We start from the raw sequence: 27,353 nt of genomic DNA on the forward strand, positions 1-27,353 counted from the left end.
ACAGTGAGAAATATATCACACTGTTTAACACTGTTTTGCCAGTTTAACACTTGTGGGAAATGTTTGGTTAGCATTAGCAGTAACTTTATACGGTGTATGTTGATTTTTTTATCTGACCGATAGCCGACCCTCGTTAACCGAAGATTAAAATGTATGTTTGGATTGGACGAATGTTTGTGACCCATTAAAACATTTTTTCTATGTGCCTCTAATAGCAGCACAACAGCAGAACGCGAGGATTCACACATCGCATCTCCCGTTTAGAAAAATATTTTATAGCTTATTAAAATAAATAGCCTAGCAAACAGTAGCCAGACTTTTTTAATAGACTAATTAATTATCAAAAGCAGCTAACACGTTAACAAAATGGAAACTAGTCGTATTTTTCATAAAAAATAAAAGAAACAGGCCAGGCCTACCTCCGTCCTGACCCGCGGACAGCTTGTCTTCTGGTTTTTATTCAGAAATATCAACGTGTCGACGTGCTGTGGGGTTTGTCTAGTGAAGAGGATCCAGCTTGATGAGGGGGGCTGTAGTCGTCTCCCAGGAGCAATTGTTTTTTTAACTGATAGTATTAATGTGATAAATTTACAGGTGCTGTGTGTTTTTGTTGTTTGTTTTTGGAAAGAAATTCACATCCAAAAAGCAGAACAGTCGAGTTGTTTCAGTAACACAGAATGTATCAGGAGGTATCGCTGTATTGATTATATGTCTGAACTCTAATGAGCATCATGTTGCGGCTCATGTTTCCTCTTCCAAACAACAACTCTGCTGAATTAGTTTATTGTGACAGAAAACACCAGTTTCACTGCAGTTCAGCTCACTGTATAAAAACACAGAAACACAACAAAATATATAATAAAATTAGATTTTTCATCTCCCGCCTGCCACGCTCTCTGGTTCTCTCTCTGTCACTGTAACCGGGTTTATAATCTTGCTGCTGTAATACCTACATATTTACCTGCGCCTGCGACACTGCTGTAATCTGGGTGTAAATGGCAGCAGCAGCAGTAATCATGAAGAATGGCTGCGATCGAGGCGTTTAAAAGCTTCAGATTAATAACGAGACGCTGTGCAGAGAGCAGCTGTGGCTCCTCTATGGGATCAATGAGCTTTCATCTCTGCTGCTTCTGTTGTCTCTGCACACACACACACACACACACACACACACACACACACACACACACACACACTGCTGCACATGGAAAATGGCTTCATTAGCAGCCTGAATATGTATTTATATCAACAGGAGTGAGGTCTGATGGTATGAAGCCTCTGCAGGAACCACAGGCTGCACAGTTCCTCTGGGATGATCAGAGGATGTATTGATTAGAGCTGAAAGCTGATTAACCTCTAATGGGTAGATATTAGTGAAGCGCTTCTTTGTTGAATATACAGTTTGATTACATTATCTTACACTTTATCTCAACCCAACAGAACATGACTCATGAGGCCGACTTTTTCAAAAATAGGTATTTAAACTCTGGGTGTGAAAAGCCTCTTTGTGTCGTGATAATTAGCCTCACAACTGTTTCCCATCACAGCTGTTTAACTGTTAAAAAGGCAGCTATGTTCCCTTGAAGGGGAACTCTGCTGATTTTACACATCAAAGTGTGTTTACAGGTGTTGGGGAGTACGACTGCATATGTGAAGAAAAGCTGTAAGTAGTATAAAGCCGTTAGTGTCTGCAGAGGGAGCTGCGTGAAGTCTGATAAATGTCCTCAAGTGATGTCACTGGAGTCAGTCTCGGTTGGGTCTGAAGACTACAAGTTTGACAAAAATCTGTTGGTGTGGAGTCAGAACGAAGGGAACTTACCAGACCTCTGTAGCCCGCTGCTCTTCTCGGCTTGAGGTTCGCAGCTCCGGGACACATAAGCTGCTACTAGCATAACATACTAGAACCTCTGAATGAACTGTGTGCAGATGAGTTGCATTGTGGGTAATGTAGACACCAAGGAAGTGTGACAAGAAAGAAGAATGATAAAAAAAAAACCCACCATATTTCTGGTTTTGCTGCATCAATTTTATCAGTTTTTTTTCTACTGTCCATCGTGAGTCTGACAGTTTTTATAGAGAACTCTCTTAAATACTGTACAGCTCTGATGAGTGTCAGTCTGAATGCAGATGGAGGTTTTGTTTTAAGATTCACAAACCTTCAGTTTGTCCTTCTGGAAGTATCGTGGACAGAAAGGTGGATTTGTGCTTAAAGTTTGATTTATGTTTACAGCGTAGCTACAGAGCTGCTGAAGCTACACAGGAGGCTGCGCCTGCTGCAGAGATACCACATGGAGACAGCAAGAGCTGTGATTGGTCAGCTTGGGCTGCTTGTGTTTTCTCCTATAAATGTCTGATACTGGTGCAGATTGTTTAGAGTGAAGAAAACATGATGCAAGATGGAAAAAAAAGACCCCCAACCCCCCACTCCCCATCACAGTGAAGGAATGGAAGAGTCTCTTAATCAGCAATGAAACGAGGTGGACGGATTCATAAAAGACTGTAAACACAGTTGCTGTGGGGAGTTTAATTAACACAATATGATACGATACATCATCTAGAGTTGCGTTTTCTCCTACATGTTTCTGATGGCGGTGGAGATCGGTGAGAGTGAAGGCAACATGAAGCAAGTTGAAGAACGACTCAGTAGTCTGCTCCGTCAGTACCTCGCCAATTCTCGATTGTTGCTCTCAATCAGTATCAGGTGAATGAAAGAACGTTACTTTGGGGTATATAATTAATGCACAACACGTCTTCAGTAATTATTTGATTATACAACACATCTGTCGAGTGTCCAGTGGGGCTATAAACGGGTAAAATCCAACATTGAACTACAAATCAATTCCTACGCCGGAGGGACCAGTGGTGGTAAAGCCATACTGTGTGATGCAGAGGCATAAATCCATAAAGCATAGATCTGAGGAGATCTGTAACAGGAGAGAGGAGAGACTAAGGAGGGTAACAAAATGTGGACAAAAGGAGGAGGTGGTAAAGGATGGGATATAGGGGAGAAAAGTATAATAAAGAAAAGTGAAAGAGAAGAGGTTGAATGGAGGAAGATGTGAATTAAAAGAGGAGAAAAAGAAAGAAGTGGGAAAGGAAAAGAGGATACAGCAGCGGAAAGGAGTAAAAGAGAGTAGGAGGGGAAACAATGGAGGTAGTAACCTTAAGGGAGTATTATTAGAAAAGATGAGGCAGCTAATGGAGGATGGAGGTAGTTAAGGAAGGTTAGATAATGAAAGTCATGAAGGAGAGGGGGAGGTAAAGAGAAGGACAATAAAGGAAACACAAAGGTATGTGATGAAAAAGAAGAGGAAGAGGAAGAAAATAGGAGGCAGAATAGGTTAAAAAGTTAGAAGTGGTTAGAAGTAGTTAGCAAAAGCAAACAAAAGGAGTGAGGAGGCACAAGGGAGAGATGAAAGAAAGAAGGATGAAGAGAAAGAAAAAAGGAAGAAAAGGAGGAGGGTCTGAAGGTAGTGAGAGCAATAATGAAGGTGGAGAAAAGGATGAAGATAAAGTGGAAGAAGAAGAAACAAAAGAAGAAGTGTGAGAAAAGAAGGAGAGGAAATAAAGAATGGAGGACACAAGGAGGTAGAGGAGGAAAAGAGGAGTAGGGATGAAAGAAAGGATGATGATGTACAAGATACATGGAGAAAAGGAAGAAAAGGGAGGAGGTAGTAAAGGTAAAGAGTGGAGGAGGAGGTAGAAGAGGAAAGAAGGAGCTGGTAAAGGAAAGGAGGACATGATGAAACGACGGAGAGAGTAAGGAGGAAGAGAAGAGGCAGAGGAGGTCATAAGAAAGCGTTGGAGAAGAAAAGCAGGAGGTGGAGGAGGGGAGAAGCAGATACTGAGTGAAAGGAGGAAGCACATGTCTGAGGTAACTTCCTGCGCCCTCTGATGATGTCACCTCTGTGACCATCCAGCTGCTGAGACGTGAACAGATGTTGCTGATGTTTGTAACCTGCGGCCCACAGAGACCTGCGCTAATGGCTGCAACACAATGCAGGATCGCTGCCGCCCCACGGAACCCGTCTCCATGACAACAGCTGCAGATTTCCCTGCAGTGTGCTGAGCGGCTCGGGGACAGATGGATCCCCCCCCCCCACTCGAGTCGAGCCGGTCAGCAGGTTAAGGTGCGCGTTAACCCGCAGGGGGCGGAGCTCTGGGACGGCAGACAGGTGGAGCGAGGCTCTCGTCTGTCTGTGATGTAACCAGCTGGTCCTCTGGGCCGCTGGGAGGTTGTTTCACCTCGACAAATGATTTTACGCTCGACTCCAAGAGGATCTGACAGAAGACTCAGGAGGCTGCAGGAGTGTGTCTGTGTGTGAAGCGACACATTGTTGGCTTAGACGATATAAAAGAAGTGGACGTAGCCACCGTGACATCACCCACTGGTTTATGGACTACCGTTCTGAAGCCTCAAGTTTGGCATTTTGGCCGTTACCATCTTGGTTTTTTTTGAGCCAGAAGTGACCATATTTGGAGGGTGGAGCTGGGGATCTGAGAACCCGAGGACACTATGCACGCCTACCTATACCGGATACCTGACTGCACCTGGCTCTTGGTTACGCCGTGCTAAATAGCTGCTAACAAAGTTAGCCTGAAAATGTACAGCCGACTCCTTGTTTGCGTGTCTTTTAGCACAACTGAACGCCTCTATCCTGTTTGATGGGTCACCGTGGCAGCGACTTGTCAATCACAAGGTAGCCACGCCCTAAAGCATACCCTGCTTAATCGTCTATTTTCCTCTAAATGGGACCATAATTTACTAAATGAACATCATGTTGTATTGAAGAAGACTTGAAATTAGAGATTGAGACCATAAACTCATGAGGGAAATGTTTACTGAGGTAATAAATCAAGTGAGAAGTCGGGCCATTTTCTCATAAACTTCTATACAATCGGACTTCTTTTTGCCACCAGTGGAGTCGCCCCCTGTTGTCCATTAGAAATAATGCAGGTTTAAGGCACTTCAGCATTGGCTTCACTTCTCAGACCCGGAGGTTGGTGCTTGCTTTAAAGGGACATCCCACTCATCATCAAAGCTTGGGCTTGGAGACTACTGCATTACAAACTGGAAGTATGAAACTCTCCAGCAGAGCTTTGTTTTGTTCCTGCTCACCTCTTTTCATTCTCCAGATGAAAATCAGCTGCTCGGGGGCCACAGCTGGTCCCCCCCGGATCATAATCAATTAGCGACACCTGGATCAGAACTCTGCGGCGACTCCTGCTGAAGAAGTCTCAGAGGTCCAGCCAGGTTTCCCCGTGGTTTGTTACTGTAATGAGCCCAGGTGGGTCGACTGATAGGTGGCTCTTTCCACCAGGCCGAACCATGCTGTGCTGTTCTGTGCCAGGCCAGCTGGCAGATGGCTGCAGAGTCTCCCAGGGAGCAGAGTCAGTGACCTCATTGGCAGGGAGAAGCTGTCACAGATTAAAGGAGCATTTACATAATATCACTGCAAAAAGGACTCTTTTTTTTTTCCTCGTCTGAACTGCCCCCGATCACACTTCATTAACATTATGTAGGATATTTCAAAATGCCTTTAAATGATAATTTCCTCGGCTTGATAATCCTATTAACCGTAGATTAAATATCTTTTCTTGTCCGTTTGCCTTTGAAGTCTTTGAACTCCATCAGCTGCAGGCTTTTTCCTCTCAGGCCCGAACGCTTCGACCTCCTGCACGCTCAGCTGAGTCACAGTCGCCGCCTCACATGCTGGTACTGATGCTTTCAGCTGGTTGTCAAGGTTTATGTTGGGTTTATTATAAGCACCAACCAATGCAGAAGTGCCTTAAACCTTACAATTCTTTCTAATAGTCAGAAGCAGGCACTCGTTGTAAAAAGAAGTCAGACTGTATAGAAGTCTATGAGAAAATGACCCGACTTCTCACTTGATTTATTACCTCAGTAAACATTTTCCTAATGAGTTTATGGTCTCAATCGCTCGTGTCAAGTCTTCTTCAATACAGCATGATGTTCAATTATTAAATTATGGTCCCACAATAAAGCAGGGTATGCTTTAAGGGAGGGGTTACCTTGTGATTGACAAGACGCTACCATGCGACCTGTCAAGTACATTTACAAGCTAACTTCATTATCTGTGACTTTTCACAGCGTAGCCGGGAGCCAGGTGCAGTCAGGTTGTGGTCACTTGTGGCTCCAAAAAACCAAGATGGCGAAAGTCAAAATGCCAAACTTAAAGTATAACGTCAATATTAAAAGACTAAGAGTCTACATGCATTCTAGCAGCTCTAAGCTGCATTTACATCAGCATGCTAACATGCTCCCAATGACAATGCTAACATACCGATGTTTACCATGTTAACCATCTTAGTTTAGCATGCTAACATTTGCTAATGACCACTAAACACACTAAGTACAGCTGAGGCTGAATGTCATTAGTGTTTTACGTATTTAGCCATAAATACTGACATGTCGACCTGATGATAGTGAATGGTGAATGATTAAGGGATCATCATGGTGGCGTTAGATATATAGTCAGAGTGTAACCAAAGATCGATCAGTCCGTTCAATAGACTCACACATGTATCTGCAGTCATTTGTGAAACACAACTCTGCCGCTAATTGTGATCACTAAGCAGTGCTCTGAAATCTGCTCCAGAGCATCAAGCAAGACATCAAGGAGTTGTCAGGAGGCGGGTGGTTAAAAATGGAAAAGACGAAACAGGTAAATGTTAAACTCAAAATCAACTCAAGTATAAAAGCAACAACTACACGAAACTCTCCAAATAGCCTGTATAGTTCAGCCTGAAGGGGGAAGTGAGGAATAATGTAAAATCTGGATAATAATGTAAAATCAAAATACTCTTTCTAGACTCTGTCGACAATCTGGAACTCAGTTTATAACTCCAAGCTTGAAACATTCAGAGCATCAGAGTTTGTATTCAAGAAGTGAATTATTTCGTTCCATTTAATGACATTTTTGTTTCCCCCTCCTCACTTAAAGTCTGGAAACATTGTGAACAAAACAGCAGGAACCACACTGGAGGAAAAATCGCTTCAGGATACGTTCAGGGGCCCACTGTCAGCAGGGAAAACTGCGCTCACTGATGTCTTTTTCTATCTATGACTGGATCACGCTGTGCAGACACAACACACAAACTTCTCTTCTGAATCAGGAGCTAGAGAAAGTTGGTGAAGTGAACGAGCTGTTGGAAAGAAACAGAGAGAGAGAGAGAGCGAGATGGATTTTATAAATTACTTTGCACTCTGTGCTGATTATTACCGGCCTGAGCACTGAGAAATACAGCCTATTGGACCATTGTTATTATCATTAATTACCGTCATCGTTATTGGGGTTATTATTCCTGCGATGCTGACAGCTCTGCGGTCGCTCTGCTGGAGCAGAATTCATTTGGAGGCCTTCGTGGCCTCGGAGTCATGACCCTTGCTCATATCTGCATTTAAGGCTCTCCCACAGTTTATGTTATGGAGGGAAATGTTGTTATTATTTAATTCTGTGTGTTCAAAAAGAATACAATGACAAATCTCTGGAATAAGACGTCTGAATATTTATTCAGGTATTATTCAAGTAGTTGATGCGTTTGACACAAAAATCTTAACAGGTCTTCAAATGTGGATTAATCTGTCGCTGAAAATAGTCTTCATCAACGTTTGTTAAAAACTACAGTGACCAGCTGATTTGGGAAATTACTGATCTTTTTTAAAAATGAAACTGAAAGATTTACGTCTTCAGTGGGAATCAGTGTTCTTGGAGCTGAGAGTATTGTAAGTATTGAGAGACGGACTAACACTGTTTAGGTCAACGGTGATAGTGCCACATTTAAGCATAATAAAAGTTTAAACAAGTAAAAGAAATGATTCTTCCTGGGTTTGTGAGGAGAGAGGAGGACAGCGGGGTTAAACTGTTGAGTCTTTCTGCTTTCTGCCCGTGGTCGCCGTCTCACCGCCGTTGAGTCGAGCCGAGAGTTTCCCCGCCAGGAGAAACGGGATCTTCCTGCTCTCTCAGCGGGAACTCTGAGTCGACTCCTGTTTGAACTCATAGCTAAATTCAGCTCCGCAGCTGTTAATTATACGTTCGTCTTCAAAACCCGCGAGCAGGTGTTGGATATCGCGGCTCGTCTCGGCTTTTCAGAGAGCTGCCTTTTGTTTGTTTGTCTCTTGAGCGTCATTTGTCTTGAGGCTGAAAGTTCATGATAACCACGGCTGCTTTATGACAGGAGGAACTCTGTGAGGAGTTCAAAAGTTTAAAGCTCAACAGACTCAAAAGATACCAAATATGTTTTTCATTTTGGGGAAATGTGTTATTTATGAGGAAATTTGAGGACAATGTTACTGTCCAGTGCTCCAACTGTGAGTTGAACGGACAAAAGATTTGTCATTTTTCTCTGTGCGTAAATAAGGATACCATGCATGTGGGGTAAGGGCAGTTTAAAACAGACAAACAAAGACCAAAATGAATGGAAAGTCGGCAAAAATGAACCAAAATGAACTTGGACTCCAGAGGGTTTTAATATATTTAATATTGTCTTACATTTTCGTGGATATTCATGCTGTGGTAACATTTTCTTGTGTGCGTTTAAATATTTTTGTGTTGGCCTTTAGAGGCACTATGTCCAGTTCTCATTGGTTCAGTGACAAAGATTTAGCGTGAATGAAGACTGTGTTTTTACAGCCCTGATAATGACACGTGTCAGTCGAGTAGACTCTTCCAATACGTCAGACAGTTATTATTCCCCAAAACTATTTTGTATCACAGCAGAAACGTAAATGAAAACACAGCAGAAGCGGACGGGAAACTTCAGCCGTCAATAGACAGAAACGATGCAGAGAACAGCCGACGGACATCGTGTACCTGCTGTCAGTTCTTCTGCTTGACTCAGACTGAACCTTCACAGGAAGTAGTTAGTATGGCACATATTTCTCAGTTACATGTGTGTGTTTGTTGTGTGTGCGCAGCAGATTAAATGGAGGATGTGATGGTGTGTTGTATTTTCGCTGACGTTCTGTCGGATCAGTCGCTGTGGAAAAACTCTCCCGTCTTTTTTTTCTTCCTCAGAAGTATGAAAGCCTGCAGGAGATAATCTGCTTTTCTTTCTCTTCTTTCTCTCCACTTCTCATCCTCTTCCATCTCTCTTTCTGTACTTCTTCATCCCTTAAACTATTTCTTTGCCTCTCCCTGTAAGACATAAATGCTTTCTGTGTCACCTCACCTGTCTCTATTAAGTTGATTTTCATTTTTGCTGTTTGCTTTTGTCCATCCAGGAGAAAAGTGTCATGTATTTGTTTTTTTACTCCTGTCCTGGTCGTCCATTAATGTGACTTTTTCCAAATTTTCTTGTCATCTGTTATTCATTTCTTTCCATTCGAGCAGCGTTTTTTTTTCCTGTCCTCCTGCTCTGCATGCAGTCTGAGGAGTGGATGAATATTTCATGGCGAGGGATCCCTCCACCTTTCCTCCCTTGAGAACAAGTTAACAGAGCAACATGACTCAACAGTAGTCCGCAGTTCACCTTTACTCAAACAAATAAAACACTCACCGTCCATTAGCGGCGGCCAATCTAACATGGTGAGGTCAGGAGCAGGTGAGAGACGGCACTCAGAGGAAAAAGGCCGTCATTTAGGAGGTTTGTCTCAGGAGCTCAAAAACAAACTGCTCCAAGACCAGGACTGACCTTATTTTCACAAATGCAAGTAAAAAGAAAAACATAAACAAAGTAAAAAAGCACACAAACAGAAACAAGAACTGAAATTGTTATTCTTACTTATTTTAATATCTTTCAAAGAAGATAAAACAGCACAAATCTTACATTCTTATTAATTCTTACTTACTGAAATAAGAACGCTGTACGGGCGGAGCATGCGCACCACAGACCTCCGCTGGCCGAGCCGGCTAACTTCCGGTTTAGCTAACTTGAATGGGGACATAAAAAAAAAAAACCTCAAACGCGCGGCTCTTCTAGACTTTCCAAATGTTATCGGATCAAGTTCTGATAGTGAAACAAGTCATTTTGTGGGGGTTGTGACGCTCAAAAAAATGTATTCACCACTTTGCAGCCACAACAGTAGCGAGCAGCGAGTAGCAGTTGGCTACGGCGGAGCCAATGAGGCAACCACAAGTTTAACTAAGTTGGTTGTGATTGGCCAGAGAGTCCAGTCAGACATGCACGCAGTACCGGACAGCCGGCCCACCGAGCTCTCAGTATTTATGTAGTTTGTAACTGAATCTCTGTGGTTAGGAGTTTGGCTTCACTCCTGTGTTCATGCCTGTACATTCAGCTGTATTACATCTGTTTTAAGTTACTGCTGCTTCACATTAAAGGCACCTGCAAACCATTGAAAGGCTTTAATTGTGAATAAATTATAGTAAATACAGTGTTTATCACCAGGTTCAGTCAAACACTGTTGACCCAAAATACAAAATAGATGAAAACACCCTCATATTTAGTCAGTTAGTAGTCAGTTATTGGATTATTGTTATTTATTTATTTATTTTTTATCTCTATCAGCTTTCAAAAAGGTGCCAAAATATCAAAAATGCTGCTGAGCCTTCTCATTCTGGTTCCTGGTTGTTGGTTTTTACAGAGAAACTCAAACCTCCACAGGAGCGTCTCAGTGACGTCTCTGTTGCTTTCAATGAAATTTTTGTGCCTTTTTGTGACGCGCAGTTAAAGAATCAAACGTGAAACAGGGATCCTATTGCGGAGCCTTTTCTTTCTTTCTGTACCCGAGTCCTCGGAGAGAGGGAGGAGGCTCAGAACGAGCCGCTTTCTCTGAATACGTAATCAGCTGCAGGAAACCCGAGTGCTCCAATTATCCAGAGCTCTGTAACAATGACGAGGACGCACTGAAAGACAAATTGGAACAGTGGTTTCTTTTTGTCCGTCTCTGTCAACAGCTCTGTTCAGAGAAACAGTTTTTCACACACAAATCCCACGCTCGCTTTGTGACGTATGGTTTTACTGTTTACATCTTTTTGTTTGTTTAAAAATAGAAAACCACCTCATGGGTTAGACGAAAGCTGATCAATCATGCATATTATTAATGGGTAGCCATCACTCATCCACAAAATACAAATAAAAAACATGTTTTACAATCAGTATTACCAAAAATCTATGATGACTGATTTATGTCAGGTTTGAGCAGTATCTTAAATAAACCTAAACCTTTCTACAAGATGACTAACATGTTGGACAACAAGATATAACATGTAAATCAGACAGACTTGGATTGTTGTGTGTTTTTCTCCTTTGATGGAACTAGGCTAGCAGTTTCCCCCTGCCCCCAGGCTTTGTGCTAAGCTAGGCTAAAGACCTCCTGGACCTATCTCTGTACCTGACAAACAGCAATGAAACTGATATCCATCTGAAACATTGTTGAGTTGCGGTTGCGTAGCTACCAAGCAAACAAAGCAGTTAGATAATGTTAGCTTTCAAGCTAACAAATGTTAGGTCATGGGAGAGCAGTGTGTGTCAGGGTTTAGGGAATCTATTAAAACAGCAAAGATTGTGCACGATGGATGCACTAAAATGAACATTTTCCTGCTAATTAATGTCAGCAAAACCTTGTGATCAGTGTTTCTAAAAATCAATACATTTTCTGCAGGTTTTCTTTCTTCTTGTTTCTATTTGTGAGCTAGGTTAGCAGTTTCCCTCTGCCTCCTGTCTTTGTGGTCAGCTAGGCTAAACACATCTTTGACCTATCTTTGATGAATCGGATATCCCTCATCTGACAGAAAAAGAGACCAAATGTTTGAGTTTTCTTCATCTGAATCAGGTTAATAAAAGATGTTGGAGATCACGTTAAGCCCTCTGAAACAAACTTGTGACTTTGTGCTTCATGAAACAGCTGGATGTTAAAGTTGAACAGAACTTTTAAGCCAAAATTTACCACAAAAACACCCACAACATGAGTGTCAGTGGCAGTGTTATGAAATACGGTAAATGACTCCTTTTGTCAGAGATTCTTGTTTCAAAAGAAAGGATTTCGCTCCATCAGCAGAGAGTTTCTCCTTGTGTTTCAACAGAAGAAGATGAATGATTTTTCACCTCCTGTGACGGACACGCAGAACAACTTTGAGAGGTATCACACAGGTCCTGACTGAGTCACAGTGATGAGCTGTTGCGGTGGATTTCATCACCCACTCCCACTGTGAGAGGACAGACCCGCCCCACGCCGCCCTGACGCTTCATGCAGCAGCAGCAGCGGTATTTGAAGTGCAGACGGAGGGTAACAAGTGTAATGGATGTGAACACTCGTAGGCTTCAAACAAAAGGAAGCGTTGAAAGACAGAAACAGAAATCAAAGCTTATTTTATTTTCGCACAAAGGAGGATGGTGTCGAAGTTGACATAACCCGACCCTGACCCTGCGATGTGTTTTCACTAGTTTTAGTCGATTAAATACAAATCACGCGTACTTTTCATCACTGCTGAGTGTTAAAAATCACAGTACATTTTAGATCATGCAGCCATTGGTTTCAGTGCATTTCTATGAAAATCATCTGACACAGATTTGAAAATTGTTGCAGAGAGACAATCTATCACCGTCACCGTCAACAACAACGAATTAAATTTAACACACAGTATGTTTAAGAGATATGTAGATAAAGTTATCAGATGGATGAATAATCTAATGTAAATCTCTAAGTTTATTTTTTGTTGATGTGTTACCTGTTAAACAAAGTTGTGTTGTCTTTGACGTCCCCTTCTTATTGTTTAACGTCCTGTTAATTCGAGAGCATTAATGAAGGAATTTGTACGCGTAAATTCGTTTTTTATTCCTCCATCACACCTGCTAAGTTGCGTAGATTTTCAATCATTCATTTAATTTTGCTGCTCCTTGTGTTTGAGCAGACAGAAACCTAAAGTGAACAACATAGGGTGCTTCTCCCTCTGCAAACTGTATTTCGGTTTTGTGTATTTGTTTGTTTCCCCTGGACGCCGTACGCCCGTACAGCACCCTGGCACCTATACTTCTTATGCCAGGAGCCGACTCTGGGTCTGATGGGTTTTCATATTATTCGTCCAATTTCCTCCCGTTTGTCAGTGGATTAGACAGGTGTTGAGGCAGGCTGGGAGGCAGAACCAGAGCCAGCAGACATGGACCACCACCAGCGTCCTCACACCCTCATTTGCTTCACTACTCAGTTTTTAGGCGAAACTGAAACCTGAAGGAATGAGAATATTAATGTGCTGTCTTACTTTCTCTGATTAATACATTTCAAACAGATGCAAAGTTTTCAGGATCTTGAGATGCTTTCTTGTGTCTTTAGTTAAATGTTTGAAATTCATGTTTAGACAGTGGAAATTCAGTCACTCATATCTTTGCCTTGGTTTAAAAATGTGGATTTGATGCCAAAAAACGGATTTCATCTGTAGAAACCAGTAGGCCTGTAGCTGTGTTGATAAGATGGACTTTGACACGAAGCTCCTGCAAATAGATCTACGGTACACTTTCAGTGATCCATGAGAATCCATTGTTGTTTTAGATTTTTGGAAAGAAATATTTGCTGTTCAATGACTATTGGTTTCTGAACTTGAACACTATCAATAACAATATAATAAACAACGTGGTTCAATTTGGCTGGTTCACTCTATGAGTTAAACTAAAACAGTTTGTTTTTAAGGTTTGCATGTTAAGCCTAAACAATTTCAGTTCAGCTAATAGTTTATCAACTGAAAAAATCTGGCTCAGATTAGCTAGTTTGGTTGAGGAGCATTGAGGAGTCCAGGTCAGCCAAAGGTTTGCTTTAGAAGTTTCGCAGCTGAAACAGTTTGGTTCAGGTTGGCTAAAACAATTTAGGGTTTTAGTAGCTAAAACAGCTGGTTCAGGTTAGCTAAAGGTTCAGTTTAAGAGTTTAGCAGCTAAAGCAGTTTGGTTCAGGCTAGCTAAAGGTTCAGTTCAGGAGTTTAGCAGCTGAAACAGTTTGGTTCAGGTTAGCTAAAGGTTCAGTTAAGGGGTTTAGCAGCTAAAACAGTTTGGTTCAGATTAGCTAAAGGTTCAGTTTAAGAGTTTAGCAGCTGAAACAGTTTGGTTCAGATTAGCTAAAGGTTCAGTTCAGGAGTTTAGCAGCTGAAACAGTTTGGTTCAGGTTAGCTAAAGGTTCAGTTTAGGAGTTTAGCAGCTGAAACAGTTTGGTTCAGGTTAGCCAAAGGTTCAGTTTAAGATTTTAGCAGCTAAAGCAGTTTGGTTCAGGCTAGCTAAAGGTTCAGTTCAGGAGTTTAGCAGCTGAAACAGTTTGGTTCAGGTTAGCTAAAGGTTCAGTATAAGAGTTTAGCAGCTGAAACAGTTTGGTTCAGATTAGCTAAAGGTTCAGTTTAAGAGTTTAGTAGCTGAAACAGTTTGGTACAAGTTAGCTAAAGGTTCAGTTCAGAGGTTTAGCAGCTGTTTGGTTCAGGCTAGCTACGATTCAGTTTATCAACAACTACCACTTAGTTGTGGTTAATTTTAGGCTTTAGGTGAAATCAATGAAATCAAATCAAATCCCTCCCAGCAGGTAACTTCGATTGTCAGTGTTGAAGGTAAATGTCTGTCCGTCTGGACACCCTCACTTTCAATTACAAGCTACTCCCATTTAAATCTTTACTGTCTGTGAAACACATTTCTCTCCTCCTCATTTGCATTTCAAGACATGGTGCTTATTTTGTGAAATTTTGGCAGTCCAGCCTTCCTCTGGCACTGTTCAGAGAACACTGTAAGCAGTTTCACATGTGGGTCACTGATTCCAAGCCAGAATTTCTGCTCCTCTTAACAACGAGCCCAGAGTCCGCCCAAAAGAAGACCTTTCACACTGCAGCTGAAAGTGTCCCAATTCTGACTTTTCTTCTCTGCTCTGTGGGTATTTTTAGAGCCGTGTGAAGTTCTAGTCCAAACTTCCAGGGTTATAATATCTGATCCACAGCTGAGTAATTAAAGGGAGCAGAGCCAGTGATTCTGGAGAAATCAGAAACCAGTTTAAGAGAGAAATCTGTTTAAAAATGGCAGGTCTAGAAACAATCCAACAATTCAGAGGGACTGATACCAAAGTCTGATGTTTACTGTTACTGAAACATTTTCTGTCAGACTCCACCTGATTTGGTGGAAACATCTAAATATTAACTGCAACATTCCTCTTCACATGCTCGCGAAATCTGCAGACTTACCGACTACTCGCATGGCTAGACGACAGACTACTGTAGCTGGTTAGCTAAACACTAACCGGCTAGCCAGCTGGGAACATGCGTGACCCAGCCACAATAGCCCTTGAAGCTAGCTGCAGCTAATAGATATAGCTTCCTCCATTTTTGACACTCCAGCTCTCCTTTCCCTTAAAGTTCAATACAATTTGCTGTTAGTCCACGGCATCGTTTTATGTAATCAAATAATGGTTTGACCAATCCTTCTGGGTAGGGGTTCGACCAAATCCACATCTAATCCTCTCATTGGTCCTTTTGAATTCCTTCAAATGCACATTTAGCAATAACATTTGCAAGTAACCAAAGTTGTGAATAATGCTTAAAGATTTCTGTTGAGATCTCTGAGTCACATTTTGCAGTCAGAGAAGGCACACTTCAGTTTTTAGTGGTAGTCTATTAAGGAGGTCACTTACACACCTTCTCTTTCCAGAGTTACTTTCAGAAGTATTAAATTGATCAGCTTAAATAATTGTTGATTTTATATGAATGGAAGTTTTAACTAGTCCGTCTCCTGAATCTGACGTGAGAGAAGACTCGCGAAGAATCTCGAAGACGCCGGGAATGCGCTTTGAAATTTAAGGGAGATTTTTTTAAGATGGACTGAGAGGTTTGAGGACTCATTGCTTCGCTTGTTTCATCTGGCTTTCAAGTCGAGGCTGTGCATGTGTTACCCAGGAAACCTTTCATGGTCCGGCGTTCAGCGGCTCAAAGGCGAGGAATGAAAGAGGCGAGTGGGCACATACGTCCTATTTCTATCTGTCACTTTGACTCAGCATTTGGAGGAGGGAAGTGGGGGGGGGGGGGCGGATAAACATTCGCTGTCATGGTGAACTGTTAATTGAAAGGTCAGTGTAAAGGCTTTGCCCGAGGCTAGCTTTAATGACATCTGTTATTACCCATAATTCCATTAGACGACGTGCCTTTGAATGTTGCAGTCGTGTTTATTTGGTCCGCCTTTGAGATCAGTGGCTCCCGCTGTGAAGACTTTCCTCAGCTGAGTCGAAAAGCAAAGTGAAATTGAATTATTCCCTCTTGTTGGTCCCTTGTCCCTCTAATACGCTTCACTTGATTCCACATCATTAAAACTGTGCTGCATTAGAGCTTGTGTTTGTGTGTGAAAGACAAAGGCCTAAGCTTGAAAAATCATGTTTTAGCTCACATTATGTAGAACTTCCTCCCCGCTGCCATAATTTAGAAGAGAAAAATCCAGATACGTTCATGTGAGGTTTGCACGTTTCCAACGTGAGCGTACTTCTGTATTGTTAAATGGTGGCTGAGGTCTTTATTTATCGCACAGTACCAGTACCAGGTCTGTATTTGAACAGCCTTTATTTCTAATTTCCCCTGTTTTATGAGTATATTTTAGTAAGAAGCCTCCCTGTTTTCTTATCTACTGTTCACGGTCTAATTTGCTGTTGATACAATCTTAAGAGACTTCCTCTGTGTTTAACTGTTGTATTGATTAAGTCAGTATAATGTCAATTTCTTTTTTAACACAAATATGCTGCTACACTTTATTTTGTTTTTCTAAAATTAAGCACTTCATTTTAAGACGCACAATTTTTCAAAAGCTATTTTATTTATTTTCTCTATTTTATTTTTAAATGCAGCCCTTCTTTTACTTAATGAGAGGAGAACATTATACATATCTACAGTATTATATATCTGTATAGTTCAATGTTAAGTGGCAAATTCTGTCAAAATGTTTTTGAATTGTACTTTCTTTATTTGATTTGACAGTCAGTTGTTGATTACATGCAGACGTTGATACAACTACAAGGCTACTTCAATATATATCACACTAAATCACAACGCAGGTAAGACATTATGATGTTTCGGACCTTTGCTTGAGGACAACTGGACCTCTTCGAACTTTAGTTGAATACCCCTGATCTAGTGCATTTCATAAAATATAAAACAGCTGCAGGCGAGAAAAATGTTTCTTTGTTCTAAGTCTTTTCAGACTTGCAGGCATTTTTGTGAAATTGAGGTGAACGTAGAGTAGATTTATCACTGTGACAGAAAGCAGACGGTAATGAAGAAAATAAAGACTAAATAAAGAAATAATGTCAAAAGCATTCCACAGACTGCAACTAACTTCGGTCCAGACGATAACAATTCAAGTTCATCTTTTATCCGTCTTTTAAAAGAGGTGCTGAATGATGAGCACCAGGTAATGATTTTTGTATTTTCCTTTCCAGAAAACGTATATATATCTGTAGGAATTAACTCCTTCAGTTCAGTGCAGCAGCTTACTGCAGAGATGTTCCCTGCGGAGCTTAAACTAAATCCTCAGCCTGTTAGAGGCAGCAGGGATTTCCTTATCTGTTTCCCAGGAGATGGGAGCACATTCCCACATTATCACATCTGTGTGTGAGTGTTTGTGTGTGTGTGTGTGTGTGTGTGTGTGTGTGTGTGTGTGTGTGTGTGTGTGTGTGTGTGTGTGTGTGTGTGTGTGTATGATTGTGCTGCACGTTGGAGTGTAAATTGTAGATGACAACATTTCATGCAGGGTCTGTTAACTGACTATTTCACTTTGTCACAGTTAATTTAGTGGATTTAAGTGCAGCAGAAGAAGCCTCAGCAGCTTTGGTTTTCCTTTATTGGAAAAGTCTCAGCCGAAGCTAAAACTCATTAAAATCATGTCGTGTGTGTCCATCTTTATTATTTCCACATTTATCTGCAGCGGTGCCCTCGGGAAGCTCCAGAGAGCCACCCTGGGTTTTCACACTCTCTTTAGCTTCATACAGATAAACGCGTTTATTATCAGATACACTTCGGTTATAAAATATAATTGAGTTTAATCTGGCGTTTCGCAGAATCGTCCAATATCAATAGCAGTTCTGTCTGGTGATAAGGTTGGAAATGTGCCAAACCTGATCAGTATGAACCCATTTACAATGACACACATGGAGGCCTGTGTGGAGTTAGTTAACTGGACTGTTGTAATGGGAGCTGAAGGTCAGATTTGTATCAAGGCTGTAACTGTCCTAATGTCCTAATGGAGAGTGTGTTGTGTGTTACAAACAACTTTTTTTCACTGTATAGAACCATTCAGAACAAAGATGAGAGCATCTCTACCGTCCACTTCCGTCATTTCATTCTGGAAGTTTCTTTCTTTCTTTGTTTGGCAGTGCACCACAGAGGGCTCTGTAGTTGAAACGCTGCGTGCTAATTGTCACTAAACTATACATATTTCATACAGTGTGAAAAAGGGCATTGAGGGAGCTTGATGTTGTCTTTAGATAAAGGTGAAAAATGAAATGATAAAGTGGGGAGAAGTAAAATTGTTTTGGAGAGATAAAAATCTCAGGTTGTTTAGAGCAGTAATGAAAAACGTTCTGTAGCTATTAGAGTGTGAGAAGAGAGTTCGGTTCGCTCTGTTGTGCTGAGAGATAAAATCAGAGAGTTAAGGTCAGCGGGGCCTCAACACGGTTCATCATCAGTGAGAACTCTGAAGATAAAGTCTCCACGTTCTTCTAAATCCATCACTGATAAAGAGATCCAACGTGCTGTTAGGTAACACACAATTGCTGGAATGTAAAGAGACAAGGTATTTGGGCAATGCCATGTTACCACGGCAACCGCTGATGGCTAAATGCAGATGTTCTTTATTGTGTCACAAGTCATATTTTATGAACAGGAGACAAAATAGCACAAGAAAATGTAAAAGACGTCAACAGATACGGTGACAGCGGAGGAGAAGGGACACGTAAGACCTTTTATTTTGAAGGGCTGCTGTGAAACGAAGGGCTCCATACCTGAACGAAAAATGAGAGGTTTGAGGACTCATTGCTTGCACTGCTTCAGTCAGCATCGCCCTGGTTCCCTCGAAAAAAAAGCAAATGGGATTACTTTTGTGATTTTTGAAGCGTAAATGGAATCGCCAGAAGTAAAAAGCTAACGTTAGGCTGTAAACGAACTACAGCGCGGTCGCATTACTTCAACGTCACCACCACTAAGCTTCACTTTTAAGAGAATATAGATAGATACAGATATATAGACAGACAGTATAAACACAACGAGGCTGTAAAGGCGGACGAGTGAGTTGATGACTTTCCGTGTTCGGCATGAAGACGTTAATGTCCGCGACAACCACTGTAGTCTCATTTAGCCACTCGTAAAAGCTTCAAAATTCACGAGTGGGGTATCTACTGACGTATTTTGAGACTTTGAGACGAGGGAACCGGAAGTGTAAAGATGCTAACTAATTTCCGGGTTTTAGGACTCATTCCTGCAGCACTCTATTGAGAGACGGACTAACACATTGTTTCTTCGGGTCTTTTAATGGGATTTATTGACAATAAGAAAAATACAATATAACAGACTTATCCTTTAAAACCAGAGATCAAGGAGTGAAAGGTTTTCATCCTGTTGACGTCTCAGAGCAGCAGGAGAATCACAACTTTGTAAAACTTTAAGGAGGAAAATCATCAGTGTTGTTTGACGGACAGGTGATTGACAGATGTTAAAGGTGGGTTAGTTAGTTGCCGGCTGTAAAATCCTCAGTGTTGCTGTCAATGATGTGTGATGCAATAACACCACATGGTTGTGTATCAGCAGAGACGCCCTTCAGTCTTTCATACAATATAAATAACCAGAGTACATCTGAGCAGGAATCATCTCAAAGAAGTTCTGAGAGAAAATGAAGTGATTTAAATTTCTCTAAATAATTTTTAATTTTATACAAAAATACGCTTCGTAAAAAAAGATGAAAAAAAATATATGAAGAAAACAAAGAAAAATATAAATGTAGAAACAAAAAAAGAAGACAAAAGTATAATTTAGGTTTATTACAACATGGGTCCAATTTTCCACGTTTATCAGTAATAATAACATTGCACTTATCAAATTAATGTCTGGAAACATGATAACATCACTATGAAGAGGTCAGACATGTATATAACTTATAGAAATGATTGACAGAACTATGAAAGTAAAAGTGTTACCACGCAGGTATTTGAATCTTTGTGTTTCTGTGGCTTTGTTCAATTTCTTCTATAAAATCTGCGTCTGTGTTACGACCTCAAGTTGGTCTAGGGAGGATGTGAGTAACATAAAAGTAGATGAAGAATACGAGGTGTCAGTTTGTTCAGTATTTCAATATTTTATTGCTTAAATGAAACATAAGGGAGAGCTCCAGTCAACAGTCAAACCTTCAGTAGAAACAAAATCACAATACTAAATAAACTGCCCCAAAAACAAAGGACTCCCTATCAATACAAATAAACAGGAGAACAAAAATGGCAGCTCTCCCCTTCAGGGTTAAAGGTGGTTAAGATTCAAAAAGCAGGTGACAGTCACTTAAAATAATGAATAGATTAATTGAAACATTTTACACACTCATGGTACCCAGAGGATGAATCCTAATGACTTGTAGAAACCGCCTGTGAGGAACTAAAACGTGTCACCAGAGGTTATTTTCAGGGCAGTCACATCAGTATTCTGCGACTTGACGTATCCCTGAGGTTTCATTACAGCTGGTGATGAACACCTCGTGTTGCCATGTGTTTGCGTCTTCATCTCAACATGTCTGGTTTAAATATTCAGTTCACTCTGAGGTGAACATTATCTCTCACTCTCTACACTGTGCCTCATATTTGCATACAAATGAGAGGTGCTTTACTTTACTGAGCAGCGTGCTGCAGCAGCACAGAGGCTTGAGTACTTTCAAATTAAAATCTCGACTCTGGAGCAGTTATCAGGTACTACGCAGGAAGGGATGGATGGATGGATGGATGATGTAGTTCAAACATGAAGGAAGGGAAACACAGAAAACAAATAAGGACAAGCAGGAGATGCAGAAGAAGAGCTGTTCAAACCACGGAGGATCAGATTCCAACAAATCTACGACTTCCAAAAAGAGGGTTTGAGCAAAGATGTAGCTATGGATGTAATTCTATTGTTATCTATGGATGCCAAGTCTGTCAATCACTCTGTCCACCGCTTTGATCCAGACTGAAATAACTGACTGAAATTCACAAATGAATTACGGATGAATTGTAGCAGCTCTGGTGATCCCTTCATTTTTTAATCGAGCAACATCATCAGGTCAGTTTGGTTTTTATTCAGAACGTTCCACATCAGCGGCAGCCATTTTGGTTGTTTACGAAAATGCCTCAACGGCGCTTCAAGCCGCCCCATATTAGATAAACTCAGACATAGCATTTAGCACAGTAAAGGTTTTGGTGTCTGCTAAGCCTTCAAACTCATGGATCTGTTACTCAACATGGACTTCCTGTGTTGTATTTTAATGTCTCACTCGTACCTGAAACAACACAGACCCTTGAGTTTCTTATGGCAGTGCTGTTTTCAGTCTGAACTCACAGACGCAGATCATCACGCTCACGATAGCATTTTAATGTGCTTTGTTAGCGTTAATCTTTATTTTTTATTTTTAGAGGCACAACTGCGATGAGGTTTGTTGGTGGTGAGCTGGCAGCACCTTTTACCATTCAGCTCTCGTGGTAAACTCACTGACTGTGACCTTTCATTCAGTCTTTCATACAATAAATTAGGTGTAATTTGTGTTTTTGGCCTTCAGGTGTCAAGGAAAGTGATGTTAAATTGAATAATGATACTATAAAGGGTACGGCCTAGACTCTGAGATAACTTCTTTTATGATTTGGCGCTATATAAACGAAAGAAAACCCTCTGACTAAGATGTGAGATGATACTGCTGCCATCACGCTCTCAGCAGCCTGACCTTCAGACCTTCAAATATATAATCCCAAACCCTCGTAAAAAGAAGGGCCTGTACAAGAGAGATGCTCAGCTCCAATCTGATGGTCTGATGGACCCGTGTAATGTAGTAATGACCTCAGAATGGAATCAATTTTACTCTGAAAGCGTCTGAATGAAGCTGTGTCTGGGGGGGGGGGGCGAGACTGTAGGCGGACCCTCAGCTCGCTGTGGACGCTGCAGTGTATCTTCAGCCTTTGTCCTGAAGCCTCAGAGATCAGCCCGAACAGACAAGATCTGAACTCACAGAGCTCCTCTTTCTTCAGCAGAGATAAAACTTCAACTCCACATGACATTTCTGTGATATTATACTGTATTTTTCTTTTTTTTAGGGCTACACTGCTGTGAGGAGAGAACTATGTAGTTTATAGGAACATTTGTTTCCTGTTCCTGTCATTCACCTTCTATCTCACAGCTTTTGTTGTTATGGTGACCTCAGCCTGAGCTGTTTGTTTCAGATCGTTCACTGAATTCAGCTCTTGCTCTCAGTCTTGAAACGTTATTAGACAAACACAGATTTAATTTGTCAAACGCACATTATTGACAGAACAAACTTTTTTCCACCACTTGAAGTCACATCTTTGGAAACACAAGCTTTAACTACCTGCTCGGTTCAGTGTGAATATCTCACACGTATAGTCAGACTTTCTTAGAAATAGTTTTACCTTTTTATCTTTAAACTCTCGAGCTCCAGTTCTACCTCCTTAAATAACCTCTCAGGCGGCTCTGCTGTTTAAACAATCGAGGTCAGACCAACCAGACGTGATTATTTTCAGCTGTGACTCTTGTTTCTTTTTCCCTGGAGATCTCCTGCGACAGTCGGCCGGCGAGTCGCTCCGTCTTTTGAAAATGAAAGAGCCAATTAATTTGTAACATCTTACAGTCTGAGGTTTGGTTCTCCTGCAGCCTCTACTGTACTTTACTTCACTGCATGACAGAGGCACAAAGTTCATCTTCAAAACTCCACCACTGCTCTCGTTTATCTGTCCCGGGGGGGGGGGGACAAACTTAAAGTGTGTTTTTAGCAGCGGAGTCATCAGCGAGGACGAAGCAGAGTGTTTAATGATGTGATGAAGAGGAGACGAAGAGAAAACATCAACTTTTATAACTGAACCTTAAAGGGAAACCAGCTGATTGCAGCAGAATCAAAAAGGAAGCAGAACAAATAGTCATGACTTTAAAGGACTAAGAACACCGTGAGATCAAACTATATTAGTGACACAACAAAAAAGAATTCAAATTAATGTGGCACGCCAATGATTTTACTCATGCGGCATCAACAGTTGTCTATCCAAGACTGAGAACCCTGATGATGTCACAGTGATGTCATGAGGGTCATCTCAGCTTCGGCGCGGAGAATACAAATTTATAACAGAAAAGCCAACGTTATAAACTGAAGGTGTTTAGGTGAAAGACGTTTACCAGGTAGGGAAGGTCTGATGAAGGATACTCTTCAGTTGCATTATGGGGAATGTAGGATCCAGTGTTTTTGGAGTTTGACTTATACTCGGGACTAATTAATAGAAGAAGAGGGACTGGGTAGTTTGTGCTGTAAAAATATTCACCATTATTCACACTTGTTCATCCTCCTGTTCTGTTGTAGCTCCAACTCTTCTTCACTCTCTCCTCCTCCTCCTCCACTCTGTCCTCCTCCTATTCCTCTTTTCCCACTTCACTCTTCCTCCTCTTCCACATTGTCCATCACCTTAATGGCCGTCCTCTACTTTCCTCGTCTTTCTCATCATCCACTTGCTGCTCCTCCTTTTTGCTCCCCTTTTTCCTTCTCGTCCTCATCTTCCTCTTCAGCCGTCTTTAGCCTGACAAGAATAAATCAGATCAATTGTTTTTTGATAAAAATTAGATTTTCAACTCTGTATTTGATTCAGTAGTTTCCTCAAGTGAATTATTTGCAGTGAATGCTGCACAAAGGACTCCTACTCGTACAGTATCATTAGTTAGATATTAGTGATAATTTGTCTGGCAGCATTAATAAACTGCCTAAGCTTTGTTTCAGTGTCTGCAGATAAAACTTTAATGATCTCTGCGGTGACACGTCACAGCAGCGGAGACAAATAGTGAAGATAATTAGAACATTACAAAGATAATGAAGCACGCAGACAAAATAATACCACAGTCAAACAGTCAATGTGTTCACTAACAGATTTACATTTAGAAGCAGATGTGTTGGCGTGATGTGTCGCTGCCAGATGTTCACACTCCTGAACGAACATACCAGCAGAGTCACACATGTCAGCAGAAACCTGAGAGAAAGTTCGCTGTTAACTTGTCAGACAGGAAGCTGGTAACGTGAAGCAGGAAGCATCTGGTTATTTTATTAACCTGGTATTTTTAGTGTCAGGCGCTAACAACTATTAAATGGGTTTCCATGAACATTTTCACACATTCATGGTCCCCAGCGGATGAATCCTCATCACTTTGGTGATCCCCAACTTTTCATAAAGCACCAACAGGTTAGAATTTTTAGTTTTGAGTTAAATATCTCAACAATTATTGGATGGATTGCCATGAAATGTGGTACAGATATTCATATTCAATATTCAATTCACGACTATGATTGGCTGATCGGATGCAATGTTTCAAGTCTTGCATTTGAACTATTCGGTGTGTCTCTCTCTCTGTCTCTCAGGTGGAGTTTGTATCGCTCAGTCTCTGAAGATTCTTCGGGAGCCGAGACCCGGCGAGTTCGACAAGATCGTCCTGCGTCTGCTGGAGACTCCCAACGCTCGCGCTGTCATCATGTTCGCAAACGAGGACGATATCCGGTAAAAACACACACACACACACACACACACACACACACACACACACACACACACACACACAGTTTGATTGATGAAAATGCACTAGAGAAGCACAACTTAAAGTCTTCAGAAAGTTAAAGAGTTACGAAGTCATAAATGAGCTGCTATTATGATGAGATTATAAACCAGAGTCCCTTTAAGGAATTTAACAAAAAACTTTGATTGATATTAACTACAAAATGGATTGCCATGAAGTTTTGTACAGACATTCTTGTCACTCTCAGGATGAATTTTTATCTTTTTTAGTGATCCCTTAATTCTTCCTCTAGCGCCATCATCGGGTCAAATGTTTTATTTGTCTAATTCTTTGGTTTATGACCAAATACCTGCAAAACGAATGGCATCCCCATCAGCCTCAGCTGTACTTTTTGTTTGCTAACATGCTACACTAAGATGTTGAATGATATGAACATCACATCTGCTTAACATCAGCATGTTAGCATTCATTGTGAACTTGCTAGTGTCACTTACCTCAAACACAGCTAGCTTGACTTTAGACGGTCGGTCTTTCCAATTTCCAATGACCAATTTATTCATTTGACCTTTTTGGTATTATTGTTATTTATTATTCGATTTCTGCTCACTGTTTTACAAAATACAATCTGATGATCATCTTCTGAAAGATACTGCGATGAATACAAACCACTAACACCCACTTCCCCTGAGTTCATCTCAAATGACTTTCCAAATATAACACAGGGCTCTCTCTCACACACACACACACACACACACACACACTTACTTTGTGACTTCATTACAAACACACATACATTCTTTATCTATACGTTCTCAATTTATTTAATCAGTTCATCCACCAACTGTTGAGTGCAAATTAAGATAACAAGCTTCCAATTATTTAAGTGAACTGAGAGCCTCACACACTCACACACACACACACACAGGCTTGATATCAGAGTAACAGCTGATGTTAATCTGCAGCTCTGATTCACACGCAGAGAGAGAAATCACTCATCCTGAGGCCTCACAGACGAGAAGAGACGGATGAGAATGTGAAGGAGCAGACCGATCATCGCTCATTTGATTCAAACACAAAAAGAAAAACACAGAGTTGACATTTGTGGTTTTGAGTGAAATGTCTCAACAACTATCTGATGGATTACCATTAGTCTGGTGCACACGTCCATGTTCAGGTTAACATGTCATAACGTTTGTTAATGACCAAATACTCCCAAAACTAAAGACATCAGCCTCAGCTGCACTAGTTTAGTGGCTTTGTGCTAATTACGTTATCATGCTAGGTCTCTGAACGAAGATGGTAAACGTTATACCGGCTAAACATCAGCATGTTAGCATTGTCATTATGTTAGCATCCTGACATTAGCATCTATCTCAAAACACTGCTGTGTTTAAGTACAGCCTCTCATGCCGGGTTACATGATTTGTAGCCCCGTCGGGAATGAAAACAGCTGTTGGGCGCAATAATTGATCATTTTATCCCGTGAAGCGCATCATAGTGGACAACAAGCGACCTGGAATAAAGTAAAGCATGACTTTAGAGTCTTGTTTCATAAAAAATGAACAAAGTAGTTTATATTTTAAGGGGAAGTGGGTACTGATTCTCTGCTTTTTCTCATTGGCTGCCTCGACTGTCTCACCTGTGACCCTGACAGGCGAATATTGGATGCGGCGAAACGCAACAACCTGACGGGTCACTTCCTGTGGGTGGGCTCTGACAGCTGGGGCTCCAAGATCTCTCCGGTGGTCCAGCAAGAGCAGGTGGCTGATGGCGCCGTCACCATCCTCCCCAAGAGGGCGTCCGTGGACGGTGAGGCGGGAAACAGAGCACAGAACAGCACGTCGCGTAACAGACCCGAGATCATCAGTTTGATGATGCCTTCCTTGTTCCCACAGCGTTTGACCGTTACTTCAAGAGCCGCTCGCTGTCCAACAACCGCAGGAACGTCTGGTTCGCTGAGTTCTGGGAGGAGAACTTCGTCTGCAAGCTGGGGATGCATGGCAAGAGACCCGGCAGCCCCAAGAAATGTACAGGTAGGAAACACAGGTCAAAGGTCAACACGGACCTCATTATCTCAGCAGCAAACGCTTCTCTGCTTCCTCTTGCCTTCCTCTACCTCATCTTTTCCTTGTCTACCTCCTCCTTCCCTTGTTTACATCATCCTTCCTTCCTCTACCTCCTCCTTCCTTCCTTTTATCTCCTCCTCCTCCTCACCTTCTCTACCTCCTCCGCAGAGAAACAGTCCCAGTTTCTTCGGCTTTTAAAGCCCTTTGAGGCTGACTTGTGATCTTGGGCTACAAAATAAAACTGACTTGACTCAGAAAGTTAATCATTTACTTTCCTTCTTATGATTTTTTTAGACACCCCGAAAACTCTCTGCTGCACCCGACACACACACACACACACACACACACACACACACACACACCCCTACCCCTCTAATCCTCTCCCTGAAGCAACAACTGAAATCACATCATGGAAATCAAACGTGCTCCTCTGCTTTCACTCTGCTCTCGCCTGCAGTCAGAAGCCTCTAAACTACAGAACCGTGATTGGGTTAAATCTTTTGTTCCTGACTCAGCAGTTCTGGGGAGGCAGAGAGCAAGTTCAGGGGCAGAAACAGGAAGTAAACTATGCTTCAGATACAGCATTTGGAGCTTC

General features: G+C 41.5%; 1 protein-coding gene across 1 annotated transcript in view; it reads left to right on the forward strand.

Annotated features, from left to right (window-relative positions):
* LOC139287168 (metabotropic glutamate receptor 8-like) overlaps window positions 1-27,353 on the forward strand; it is a 104,295-nt gene that overhangs the window by 33,228 nt on the left and 43,714 nt on the right. Inside the window, exons 3-5 of the mRNA XM_070908164.1 lie at window positions 24,541-24,676; window positions 26,347-26,501; window positions 26,588-26,725. Of these exons, the coding sequence (XP_070764265.1) occupies window positions 24,541-24,676; window positions 26,347-26,501; window positions 26,588-26,725 (429 nt within the window). The remainder of the gene's footprint in view (window positions 1-24,540; window positions 24,677-26,346; window positions 26,502-26,587; window positions 26,726-27,353) is intronic.

This window comes from Enoplosus armatus, chromosome 6 (genome assembly GCF_043641665.1).
Source record: "Enoplosus armatus isolate fEnoArm2 chromosome 6, fEnoArm2.hap1, whole genome shotgun sequence".
In the NCBI taxonomy this organism is placed as follows: Eukaryota; Metazoa; Chordata; class Actinopteri; order Centrarchiformes; family Enoplosidae; genus Enoplosus; species Enoplosus armatus.